This window comes from Schistocerca nitens, chromosome 10, assembly GCF_023898315.1.
Source record: "Schistocerca nitens isolate TAMUIC-IGC-003100 chromosome 10, iqSchNite1.1, whole genome shotgun sequence".
NCBI classification, from domain to species: Eukaryota; Metazoa; Arthropoda; class Insecta; order Orthoptera; family Acrididae; genus Schistocerca; species Schistocerca nitens.
In genome coordinates this window covers 28,445,298-28,459,614 of record NC_064623.1, presented here as the reverse complement: position 1 = coordinate 28,459,614, position 14,317 = coordinate 28,445,298, and the positions used below count along the sequence as shown (strand labels likewise).

Here is a 14,317-nt window from a genome sequence, read left to right as displayed (position 1 = left end):
GTTGAATAAATGAGCGACATTTCAAAAGTTCTGCGCACTGTAAGATAAAATTGGAGAAAATATCTTTACAGGCCTTCAGTATAATCTCCATTCTTGTTTGTGACAGCTTTCCAACATTTTGGCTACTTCCTTATTCCGGATAGGGCACCTTCATTGTTGTGCTTTCTGAGTGCTCGGGTCACCTCAGTGGAAGCTTCATCATATGTATCAAAACATTTTCCCCAGAATTGTTTCTTCAGTTTGGGAAACAAACAAAATCTGATAAGCTTATAACGGGATCGTATGGTGGGTGCGGAGATGTTTCCCATCCGTATTTGTTGAGCATTTCTCTCACTGGTAGGACAAAAAGCGATTTTGCATTATCGGGCAAAATGAGGACACCAACTGCGAGCTTATCAGACCGTCGACGAATTTTTGATGGCCTTCCACTTCTTGGGCTGTTCTCAGTGCTTACTCAACTTTACGGAAAGAAGTATACCACCACGGTACTTTGCTACGATCCACTACACCCTTCGCTCACACCTCTTACAAAGTGTCCTAAATTTCTGTTGGGTTCTTTCCACATAGGGATTTGATTTTGATTTAGGAAACTGGTCACTATGTGTAATCCAATCTGACTCCATTTCAGGTTCCATTCTAAAATTGAATTACTCATGACACACCCACACAAACTAGCAAACTCATATACGACCATAACTCCTAAGGTCTCACTCACAGCTGACACGAATTTTGGCTTGATTGCGCCACCGTAATGGTTGCATGTGTACAGTGTGCAGGAATTTTGAAATGACCCTCATATACTGTAGGCAGTGCACACATTTAAAATGTCTTAAAATCACATTAATGTTCAAGCTTTTGATATTTTTTTATTATGTTAGTTCAAAGTTATTCCCCCCATTTGGGATTGAGCGAGGTGCCACAATTTGGTACCAGCATAGTCACCACCTGATGTCAGTGCTGGCACTAGGTTCCATTGTAATAATAGGTCATCCTTTGTGAGTAAGTATGATGCATTAGAGATCTGTGGTGCAGACGTCTCTATGTTGTTGTTTCCATGGGGTGGTGTGTAAAGGTGCTAAAAATCGAGATTTGGGTAGTTGTTAAGTAATCTGTAAAGAAAAATATGCCAATTTACAGAAAATGCTGGGGCTCTTCTCCATCTTATTCATTTGTTGTCAAGTGGACAAATAGGTTTAAATTTGGTCGGGACAGCTTAGATGATGATCTGTGTAGTGGTTGGCCACAATGTGCCACTAAGACATAAATTATTGCAGAAGTGCATAAAATGGTCATAGAGGATCACCAAATGAAAATGGGGAAACTGCCGAACCTGTAGGGACGTCATCTGAATTACATTTTACAGTGAAATTGGCTATGAGAAAATGATCTGCTAGATAGGTGCTATGACTCTTAACACAGGATCACAGATACATTAGAATGGAAATGTCCAAACCATGTCTGACCCATTTTCAGAACAACCAGCAATATTTTGTCTGCAGGTTTGTGACCACAGATGAAACATGGGTCCACTATTGTACCCCAGATGCAAACCAGCACCAGGGCTTTGGACACATATTGACTCACAGCCACCAAAGAAAGCAAAGCCAATACCTTCAATGGGAAAGACCATGGTGTCAGTTTTGTTGGACAGTAAAGGGATTCTGCTGGTACATTATCTTCCCACTGGTAAAACAATTATGGGACAGTACTATGCTAACTTCCTGGACCAACCATCAAAAGATACGCAATAAAGGCCAGGTTTGGCAAGGAAAAAAGTCATATTTCATTAAGACAGTGTACATCTACACACGAGTGTCATTACCATGGTAAAAATACATGAACTGAGGCATGAATTGCTACCACACTAACTTCATTTGTCTGATGTGACTCCATCGGACTCCCATCTCTACCCCAAACTCAAAATTTTCTTCAAATGGGTTTTCATACTGGCCACTGTGGGACCTGCAGATACATCACATCTTTCACGTGTCCCCAGAGGAAAAAGTCCTTGGAGGTGAGGTGCAGCAACCGTGCTGGAAACCCCTGAATGGGCCAGCCCCATCTAATCCATCGACATGGAATTGTTGGTTTAGCGCCTGTTATGCCACTGTGGCATTATGTGCAGGGCATCCATCATTTTGATACCACATTATTTGACACAAATGAAGGGCTAGGTCTTCCATCAGTACAGATAAGGTACATCCCAAGAACTGCTCGTACTGTCACCTGTTAGAGAGTGCCATCAACGAAATATGTATCAATGAAGTGGAGTCCTACAATACTGTGTGATACATTGACATTCCACTGATGTTGATGTTCAACTTGGCGAATCCAGTGTTTGTTTTCTGGTGACCAATAGTGCATATTGTGTAACGTGATGTTCCCAGGGTTTGTAAATGTGTCGTCATCAGTAAACAGTGCCCTACACATAACGTCACGGTTTTGCTACAGAACCCACCGACAGTATTCCAGGCAATTGTGAACATTGTTGCTGTGGAGGCCTTGATGTAGTGCCACGTGATATGGATGGTCCTATGTGTGTGCAGAATATGCACCATGCTTGTTCAAGAGATTCCCATCTGTCTCTCCATTTCACAAAAACTTGCATGAGGGTTTACTTCAGCAGCCACCAGAACAGCTGCCTCTGCTGCTTCATAAGTTATGCCTGTGCTCTGGAGCTGTGTTCTTGGAGACACCTGCCTTGTCGTGCAAAACCTTCTAACAATATTCATGGAGGTAGAGCGAGTTGGATGACTTCTATTAGGGTACCACTCTGCATACATCTGTACTGCACATGTGCCATTTTGGTGACATTCTCCATACAATAAAACCATGTCAGCTATTTCCTCATTTGTGAATACCATGTCGAATGCCTAGAATACCGTATTTACTCGAATCTAAGCCGCACCTGAAAAATGAGACTCGAAATCAAGGAAAAAAATTTTCCCGAATCTAAGCCGCACCCGAAATTTGAGACTCGAAATTCAAGTGGAGAGAAAAGTTTTAGGTCGCACCTTCAAATCAAAACAAAGTTGGTCCATTGTAATATGAGACACAATTTAGGTCGAATGAATGACGATACAGCTACAGTAGTTTTGTTCGAGATGTAAGCTTAGCAGCTAAGCTTTACCAGATATCCATTGCTATGTGTCAGGCGCTCCGTCCATATTTATACGGGTACCCTTTCTTTTTCACGTGCTTCGTCTCGTTTGAATTATTTTTCTTTGATCTGATAAGTGCCGTTCTCTTTGTTATAGGTGTTTACGTCACTCTAAGCTGAAGATGCATTACTGTACTGTGTCATGCATTGTTTGTCGCATTCTGATAATGAGTGTTTACGGCCTGTCGCCGCTCGTGGCATGGCTCGCTTTTGTGCGTGCTACCGCCGCTTACAATCGTCTCATTCGCGAAACAATGGCAAGAGACTGCTATTTGTTGTTACTTACACTGCTGCTTTCTTTGATAATGATCAACAAGAACCAAATAATAGACTGCATATGATAGAATATGTTCTGGACGAGAGTTTAGCAAAAAATTTTCTCCGTTTGAAAATCTTTGCAGACGCCTCTTTAGTACATCACATTCTGCACAGAAGTTAGTCATCTTAGATTTGAAAATCTAGTCAATTGCCATGCTTCATTTCTGACTGTATCACTATTACGCATAAGAATAATATGAATATAAACATGACATAATATGTATATTCTTCCGCGTTTGCTGTTGTCTCACTCTAGTTTTGTAGTTTATTAGGCAGGCAGAATTTAAATGAGATAGCAGCAAACACGAAATAATACGTGGCAAAATGTTTATATTCGTATTATTCTTATGGTTAGGAGAATACTGCATGTGATTCACAATTCATAAAAGTTCCTATTAGCAAGCATCTCTTCTCACAGGTAGGAAAAAATTCAGAACGTAAAGTTGGCCATATTGACAAACATCCGTAACAGTCTTGCCAGTCGGATTTACGTAGTACATTGAAATGCTGCAACATTCGAAGATAAACAATACGGAATTTGTATTTACTTCGGTGGATAATGTATGAAAATGCAGTGGTCGAAACTCTGAGCCAAAGAAAAAAAGCTCGTCTTCCACCTTTTTAAATTTATTTACTGACGCAGAGGTTTTGGCGCCAGTATTTATCTTTGTGCCTGCAAAGCATGCCTGTGAAGTCGACGGCAGAAGTTAGTTGTGGCGGCACGTACCAACATTTTTCAGAACTTCCGCTTGCTTTGCACTCGATTCTAAGCCGCAGGTGGTTTTTTGGATTACAAAAACTGGAAAAAAAGTGTGGCTTAGATTCGAGTAAATACGGTAGATGGACATGTAAATTAATATCACGATCACAACAGTGATATAAATTACAGTGTACACTACACCGGTGCAATGTACCTGTACATACTCCATGCAGAACAATCTGCTTCATAGTGAGCTGTTCCCACACACAGTGCTGATAGCCACCTGTTCCTGTACACAACTGCAGAGGCAAAGTGTTGATTGGGCAGTATAATGGGGCGGCGTACACTAGCCAGTACTCTTCTGTTGTCTGTACATAGATAAATACAACGTGCATGAGGGACATCATTATGTCATATTAATGTTTGTGGCAGGAATCCCTATATTACTTTCAGCCATGCGATAACAGTAAAAGTAAGAATACGTACGTCAATCACATCGCGATTACGAGGAACGTGCAGGTCACATTTGCATCGCGGGAAGTGCAATAGTGGTGTGTTTTGTTCATTTTGCGCCCCAACATCGCATTCCAATTTCTCGGGATGTAATTGACAAATTGCGATGCACCCACCACCATTACTATAGTGATTTCTCGTGTTATTGATAGCGTATGGAATAATACGGGGTATCTATTTTAAAAGACACAAGTTTGTGTTGGAACCAATATTTGCACATGGTTTAGAACGTCTCATAGTATTAACTTTTGTAAGCCGCTGCTGTACATTCATACCTGTAAAAGCCGTTTGTCAGTATCGGTTGTGGTTCCAGAGATATAGGTAGTGAAAAGTTTAGGGGGGACACCTTGTATAAGTTTGCTATGTGACCTGAGACTGAGATTGCTGCTGCATTCTTTGTTTTAGGGTCTGCAAGTTTTTTGGCTGCAATAATATCAGTGCATTGCCGAAGTGTTTTTGTGATGCAATTGGAATTTTTACAAGTATATCTGTGGGTCAATGTGTCTAAATAACCAAACAGTTGTTGTTGTTGTGGTCTTCAGTCCTGAGACTGGTTTGATGCAGCTCTCCATGCTACTCTATCCTGTGCAAGCTTCTTCATCTCCCAGTACCTACTGCAACCTACATCCTTCTGAATCTGCTTAGTGTATTGATCTCTTGGTCTCCCTCTACGATTTTTACCCTCCACGCTGCCCTCCAATGCTAAATTTGTGATCCCTTGATGCCTCAAAACATGTCCTACCAACCGATCCCTTCTTTTAGTCAAGTTGTGCCACAAACTTCTCTTCTCCCCAATCCTATTCAATACCTCCTCATTAGTTACGTGATCTATCCACCTTATCTTCAGCATTCTTCTGTAGCACCACATTTCGAAAGCTTCTATTCTCTTCTTGTCCAAACTAGTTATCGTCCATGTCTCACTTCCATACATGGCTACACTCCATACAAATACTTTCAGAAACGACTTCCTGACACCTAAATCTATACTCGATGTTAACAAATTTCTCTTCTTGAGAAACGCTTTCCTTGCCATTGCCAGTCTACATTTTATATCCTCTCTACTTCGACCATCATCGGTTATTTTACTCCCTAAATAGCAAAACTCCTTTACTACTTTAAGTGTCTCATTTCCTAATCTAATTCCCTCAGCATCACCCGATTTAATTTGACTACATTCCATTATCCTCGTTTTGCTTTTGTTGATGTTCATCTTATATCCTCCTTTCAAGACACTGTCCATTCCGTTCAACTGCTCTTCCAAGTCCTTTGCTGTCTCTGACAGAATTACAATGTCATCGGCGAACCTCAAAGTTTTTACTTCTTCTCCATGAATTTTAATACCTACTCCGAATTTTTCTTTTGTTTCCTTTACTGCTTGCTCAATATACAGATTGAATAACATCGGGGAGAGGCTACAACCCTGTCTCACTCCTTTCCCAACCACTGCTTCCCTTTCATGCCCCTCGACTCTTATAACTGCCATCTGGTTTCTGTACAAATTGTAAATAGCCTTTCGCTCCCTGTATTTTACCCCTGCCACCTTCAGAATTTGAAAGAGAGTATTCCAGTCAACATTGTCAAAAGCTTTCTCTAAGTCTACAAATGCTAGAAACGTAGGTTTGCCTTTTCTTAATCTTTCTTCCAAGATAAGTCATAAGGTCAGTATTGCCTCACGTGTTCCAACATTTCTACGGAATCCAAACTGATCTTCCCCGAGGTCGGCTTCTACCAGTTTTTCCATTCGTCTGTAAAGAATTCGCGTTAGTATTTTGCAGCTGTGACTTATTAAACTGATAGTTCGGTAATTTTCACATCTGTCAACACCTGCTTTCTTTGGGATTGGAATTATTATATTCTTCTTGAAGTCTGAGGGTATTTCGCCTGTCTCATACATCGTGCTCACTAGATGGTAGAGTTTTGTCATGACTGGCTCTCCCGAGGCCATCAGTAGTTCTAGTGGAATATTGTCTATTCCCGGGGCCTTGTTTCGACTCAGGTCTTTCAGTGCTCTGTCAAACTCTTCACGCAGTATCATATCTCCCATTTCATCTTCATCTACATCCTCTTCCATTTCCATAATATTGTCCTCGAGTACATCTCCCTTGTATAAACCCTCTATATACTCCTTCCACCTTTCTGCCTTCCCTTCTTTGCTTAGAACTGGGTTTCCATCTGAGCTCTTGATATTCATACAAGTGGTTCTCTTCTCTCCAAAGGTCTTTAATTTTCCTGTAGGCAGTATCTATCTTACCCCTAGTGAGACAAGCCTCTACATCCTTACATTTGTCCTCTAGCCATCCCTGCTTAGCCATTTTGCACTTCCTGTCGATTTCATTTTTGAGACGTTTGTATTCCTTTTTGCCTGCTTCATTTACTGCATTTTTATATTTTCTCCTTTCATCAATTAAATTCAATATTTCTTCTGTTACCCAAGAATTTCTATTAGCCCTCGTATTTTTACCTACTTGATCGTCTGCTGCCTTCACCACTTCATCCCTCAGAGCTACCCATTCTTCTTCTACTGTATTTCTTTCCCCCATTCCTGTCAATTGTCCCCTTATGCTCTCCCTGAAACTCTCTACAACCTCTGGTTCTTCCAGTTTATCCAGGTCCCATCTCCTTAAATTCCCACCTTTTTGCAGTTTCTTCAGTTTCAATCTGCAGTTCATAACCAATAGATTGTGGTCAGAATCCACATCTGCCCCAGGAAATGTCTTACAATTTAAAACCTGGTTCCTAAATCTCTGTCTTACCATTATATAATCTATCTGAAACCTGTCAGTATCTCCTGGCTTCTTCCATGTATACAGCCTCCTTTCATGATTCTTGAACCAAGTGTTAGCTATGATTAAGTTATGCTCTGTGCAAAATTCTACAAGGCGGCTTCCTCTTTCATTCCTTCCCCCCAATCCATATTCACCTACTATGTTTCCTTCTCTCCCTTTTCCTACTGACGAATTCCAGTCACCCATGACTATTAAATTTTCGTCTCCCTTCACTACCTGAATAATTTCTTTTATCTCGTCATACATTTCATCTATTTCTTCATCATCTGCAGAGCTAGTTGGCATATAAACTTGTACTACAGTTATCAAATATTAATGTAAATCATATTGATCTTTTACATTTCTTCAGTGGTAGCTGTTTTGTCACATACAATTAGGTATCAACCAGTAACCACCCACCCCCGATTCTGTAAAGAATCAAACTACCACTTATAAAATGGCTTCAAATATATGATTACTTTGCAAATTAGTCAATGTGTTAAGTATTTTGTGTTAAGCATATAAAATACCTTTGGTTGAAGATACAAAACCCTAATTATATTGGTTTGTCACCCAAAGAATAATCAAGAAAAGATTTGAAATCATGTGTGAAATCTGTTGAAAGGCACTAAGTGCTGTCATTCTCAAATACTGGAGGAATGTTGTCTGGGTAATTTGTAAGCTGTGATCTCGAGTATATGATTTTCCTGTAAAAAGCTTTACAGTGCGACCACATAATGTGACAGATGTTCTAGCTGTTACTTCTTTAATGATTATTAATCCCTAGTTTGAATTCTGTAAGTAATCTTTAATTGTTTAATGTGAATTATTTAAGAGGTATGCTATTGCCTTTTTAAATAAACATATTTTAGTTACCACTTTCAAATCCTTGGGAAAATTATTAAATAATTTTAATCTCATATGGAAAATACTGTTTAGAGTTTTTCAGTTCTTTACGTTTGGGAAATGTAAGCCCAAACTGTACCTTGTTCCATGACCATGTTTTGAACTATTCAGAATGTAAGTAGAAAAGGGAGAAGGAAAGTCTGGACTGCAAAGCCTGTTCTACAGAGGACATGTGAGCTTGAAAAATTACCCACAATGCACGTGTTTCGCCGGCCTCTACTCTGCGGACGTGGTTCAAATGGCTCTGAGCACTATGGGACTTAACATCTGAGGTCATCAGTCCCCTAGGACTTAGAACTACTTAAACCTAATTAACCTAAGGACATCACACACATCCATTCCCGAGACAGGATTCAAACTTGCGACCGTAGCGGTCACGCAGTTCCAGACTGAAGCGCATAGAACCACTCGGTCTGTGGACATGACTGCTTGTACAATCATGTTTAAACAGAATAGGGTGGCTCTCATTCTCACCTGTATGAAAGTGCTTTGTGGATTCACAGACAACCAAGTGGGGAGCCCAACTGATAATCACGTGAAGTTCTTTTGAATAGTGTCTCCTGCTCAGTGAAATATTGTAATTTGTTCATCTCATAAATAGTTAACTGGTGAAAGAGCTGCTGTAAACACTCATTGTAATTTAAATGATAAGACAGTTATGCAATGAAATGAATGTAATTCAGCAATCTGGGTCAATCTGGAACTACTCTTAAAAAATTTGTTCTTGTTCACTTGTACATACAGTCACAGTGTAAGCAGAGGTGAGCCACTATGTGTCTTCTCATTAAAGGAAAACTTGTCTTCAATGAGTAAATTAATAGCATCAACAGAAGAGCATCATTTATATTGTTTTATCCATGATTTCCAGCTTTTATAATGAGGTCGTTTACACATATGGGCAATTTACTTTCACCTAAACTGGATGAAAACAAGTAATAAAGCATCACCGTGTCAGTCTAAAATACAGATATATACATTAATCATTACAAAAGGACATAAAACACTTTATAATATCAAAAAGTGAATTTAAGCTGTCTATTCACATGTTGCAAGTTGACAACAAACATAGTAGACATGTGAAGCAGACGATTAGACAGGCACATACTGTGTAGAGATTTTCTTGTAGCCGGACAATCTGTCATGTGGAGCACTGCAGTAGACAATTACTTTTTGTTCTGTCGCACGTGCCGTGTAAAGTAGGCTTAAGAGAATGCAGAAACCAAGGGAGAAGATACCAGCCTAAATTAACATCATATGACTGGCGAGAACTTAGTGTGAGCGGTACTGAAATGCTGAAGCCCAAGTTGTGTTCCACAGGATGCTTCTGTCCTTGTTTTTTCCTTTGGAGGGGATGTTTTAATATAATGAAACCTGAGATTCAGCACTGGTTTTAAAATTATCTGTCTATTAGCTCTTATTCAGTTTTTCCCATTAAAGTGACCAGTGTGTACACACACCTGTTTTGTTGCAAGTGTTGTTAATATTTGGTTGCTGTTGTTGCTTTGAAATAAATAAATGTGTATAGTCCCATAAGAAAAGAAAATCCATAAAATGCATCTGTGGATGTATAATGAGAATCTCAACTTGTAGTGATTTACTTTCAAAACATTAGTGTGGTTTTCAGTAGACATTGAACTTCCTGTTACAGTGTGCAAGCCTTCTGTTGCCCATGGATCAAGCAGAGCTCACAAGGTTAGTTGTTTTGAAATATATATAAATGTTGTGTGTGTGTGTGTGTGGTGTGTGTGTGTGTGTGTGTGTGTTTTACAAGTATATGCATGTGCATGTTTGTGTTTGCAGGGAGTGAGTGGAACTAAAACAAAGATGATCATATTGTAGATTTATAGCAAGGTCCCTATTATCTGGTTAATGTGGATCTGAGACTGTATGCATAATTCAGAATACACATTTTTACCAGAAATTGCTATTTTCTGTATTTACAAAACATACTACATGTCACATTTGAAAACCCACAGCATTATTTATGTTACTTGCTGTAAAATTACAAAGTTGCACTTAAAATAAATTGTAGTTCATATCACTTGCTTTCAGAAAATAATTTTTCAATATTTCCCATCCATAATAGCTCTCATTTGCTGGAGAGTCAAAATACACATTTAGTCTAACAGATTTTGCCTCACATACTCAGATAACTGATCGACACATTTCAGTGGCTCAGAGTGCACGGTAATGGGTTTCTCAATTACTCTTCTTTGCTCTCTTTTTCTCGTGGGCACACTGCATTCACTGTGTCTGCGTCACATAACTGCTCGAACCCTGATTCCTGGGCATAGCTATATAACCAGTTTCGGGTGGTTTCATCATCTATATATTCACAAATATATACTTGTATTATGAATGAAAATATTTGTTCTAATTATATCAGAATACTTCCAGCTTCATTTTTTTATTTCTTTCAAAAATGCACCAAACTATGTATGGATAATCCACACCCGGGTAATTAAAGCTTGCTGTACTGTCAAATGTACAGTAAGATTGATTTTAGCATTTTTGTATGCAATATTTTGACAAGTGACTTACACATCTCTTCACCTGGTGTTGCAAGCGAAGATGTGGGACCTGCCCTACCTGCAACCAAATTATCTCAAAACCTTCACTGAAATCCCTTGGTGAAGAAGATTGGATAAGTCATTGATATATTGTGTAGAAAAGTCATAGTCACACTTCAGCTGGATACATGGAGATATATTTTCAAAATCATTGCTGGGGGAACCTCAGAAATAAGAACAACTAAGTAGCATAGCTATTTAAAATTGCCAGGACTATATTAATAATAGTTGGTGTTGTGTAAACATTTACCCCTCTCACAGAGTGCTTTCAGTCTTCTCATTTTTTGTATTATACTACTGTATATCTCAAAAACTTGATCTTTATTTGTGTATAACTTGCAGTCAGCATAGAAAGTATTCTCAGTAATTTTTTAAATATGGTATTGTGTAACTACAGATCAGCTTTTTGATTGAATTCGAGTTGTCCTAGCAGATAGAAGAAATTGTCAGATGGGAAACTAGCTTCATCCATCCACAACTTGCGTTCTGGACTCTGTATCTCAGGGAATAATTTATGTAGAGAGGTATAACTTGACACACATTTGTGAAAGGATGTGGGGTTTAATTGAAACAAAAAATTAGAGCAAAAACCACTCAACAGGTGGTGCTGAGCAGCAACATGTTAATGACATCACATGAGAATCTTGTATAAAATTTCAGTATGATGGGTGTGAGCTATACCAGTACATTACAGGATGATGACATCCCTAGCCTGGCTGATAAACTCATGATGGAAGGGACAGCTTTTATGCAGGATGGCGCTTCATCCCACATTGCTACACATGTGAAAGATCTCTTATGCGTATTGTCGGGTGAGGATTGCGTGCCGAGCTGCGACTTCTGTCATGCTTGGCCTTCCAGGTTCCCAGATCTCAATCTGTGTGATTAGTGGTGATGAGGTTGCCTCAAGGCACAAGTCTACCACATCATCCGACCTGATTGGAGATGCTGAAAGACAATATCTGACAGCAATTTCTCACCATATCCGCTGACATGCTGTACAGTGCTGTTCACATTGTCCCTCAACTGTAGGTATTGTTGATGAATGAATGATAGACATGTTGAGCATTTGTTATAAAGAACATGAATTGTTATGCTTATTATTGTTTTTGTATCATATGAAGCTAATGGTCATTTTGTACATTTTGTTGTGGCTTCAATAAAACCCCATGCCATTTCAAGCACATGTTAATTTTACCCCTCTTCTTCATGTGCTCCTGAAATGGCACGGAAAATATATAAGTAGAGCGAAGAAGAATGGGAATCATTCTAGTGAATATGTGAGCTGCAAATGGAGAAGTCCATTGACGTAAACAGCTTTGGCAAAGTGCAGATTGTTATGACCTGATACCTGGGAAGGAGCTTCTCTTAAACAGTGATGCTGGTGAGCTTTACATGTGCTACTGTTTTGACATTTCTGGAAAGAGTGCACTAATAAAAATACCCTCAGCTGTATGTACCAATTTTCTATGTATTGTGACCTGATCAGTGATACAATCCACCATCTTCAGGCTCCTCTACAACTCATGGTGATCACGTTTTCAGTGGTGTATACACTGAGGAACAAAAGTCATGGAATACCCTCTAATATTATGTCAGATCTTCTTCTGCCTAGCATAGTGCAGCAACTCAATACGGCACGGACTCAACAAGTCGTTGGAAGTCCCCTGCAGAAATATTGGGCCACGGTGCCTTATTTTTGACTCTACATAATTGCAAAAGTGTTACCAGTGCAGGGTTTTGTGTACAAACTGACCTCTCAATTATGTCCCATAAGTGTTTGATGGGATGCGCGTTGGGCGATCTGGGAGGCCAAATTATTCTCTCAAATTGTTCCAAATGTTCTTCAAACCAATCATGAACAGTTGTGGCTCAGTGACAAGGTACATTGTCATCTATAAAAATTCCATAGTTGTTTGGGAATATGATAGATGAACATAAACATTTCCAGTCAATAATCAACTCACTTATACCAGAGGACCCAGTCCATTCCGTGTAAATACAGCCCATACCATTATGGAGTCACCACCAGCTTGCACTATGTCTTGTTGATAACTTGGCTTTATGGGTTTTACACCATACTTGAATCCTACCATCAGCTCTTAACAACTGAAACCGGGACTCATCTGACCTGGCCATGGTTTTCCAGTCATCTAGGATCCAACTAATACGGTCACGACTCCAGGAGTGGCACTGCATGCGACACCGTGCTCTTAGCAGAGGCATCGCGACGGTCGTTTTCGCCACAGTGTCCTAACATATACGTTCCTCGCATGTCCCTATTGATTCTTGTGGTTATTTCGCGCCATATTGCTTGTCTGTTGATACTAACAACTCGACGCAAATGCCACTGCTCTCAGTTGTAGTGTGAAGGCAGTTGACCTCTGTGTTCTCCTTGGCGAGAGGTATAGCCTGAAATTCGGTTCTCTAGGCATATTCTTGGCACTGTGGATCTTAGAATATTGGATTCTCTACCAATTTCTGAAATGGAATGTCCCATGCATCTAGCTACAACTGCCATTCCACATTCAAAATCTGTTAATTCATGTCGTGCAGCCCTAATCACTTCAGAAATCTTTTCACATGAATCACCTCAGTACAAATGACAGAAATTTTACAGAAAGTGGTTGAAGAACAGTAAAACCACAAGATGGCGACGAGATGTTGGACATCCACACTTCATCACTGAACATGAAGGTGGAGGATGGGAAGCAGTCTATGGTAGTTCTGACAACAGAAGATTATGCTCATACAAGCATGAGTTTTATGAAGCAGACCATTCAACATATATTGTTGAACATGAGGCTCTGCAGAGACAACGTCTACATTTTCCCATGTTGACCGAATGACATTAACAATTACAATTGCAGTGGGTCCTGGGTCAAAGAGATTGGATGATGGATCAATGGAAATTTGTTTCCTGTGTGTTGAATCATATTTCCTTTTCACCAGGTCGATGGTCATGTCCGGATACACCACTGTCCAGGCGAACGAATGCTAAAACTCGCACCGTGCCATAGTCACTGGCCACTTGAGGCAGTATTATGCTATGGAAAAAATTCACATTGGCTTTAGGAGCACCTGTGATACTAATCAAAGGCACTATGACAGCTGTACACTTTGTGAAAATTATTTTGGATCACCTGCATCTCTTCGTGCTTGATGTCTTTCCTGGTCGCTATGGCATCTTCCAGCAGGATAACTGTCAGTGTCACAAGGCCAGAATTGTTCTGCAGTGCATAGAGGAAGATGGTGGTGAGCTATGTTGATGTTTTTTGGCCACAAAAATCGCCTGTTCCGAAACTGGTTAACACATCTGGTATGCTGTCGGGTGCCAGCTCTGAGTTCAAAAACCGCTGCCCCATAATTTACAGGAATTGCGTGG

General features: G+C 39.8%; 1 protein-coding gene across 2 annotated transcripts in view; it reads left to right on the top strand.

Annotated features, from left to right (window-relative positions):
• LOC126210067 (inositol-tetrakisphosphate 1-kinase-like) overlaps positions 1–14,317 on the top strand; it is a 123,776-nt gene that overhangs the window by 78,156 nt on the left and 31,303 nt on the right. For both annotated transcript variants that reach the window (XM_049939187.1, XM_049939188.1), the window contains one exon: positions 10,011–10,054. In XM_049939187.1, the coding sequence (XP_049795144.1) occupies positions 10,011–10,054 (44 nt within the window). The remainder of the gene's footprint in view (positions 1–10,010; positions 10,055–14,317) is intronic.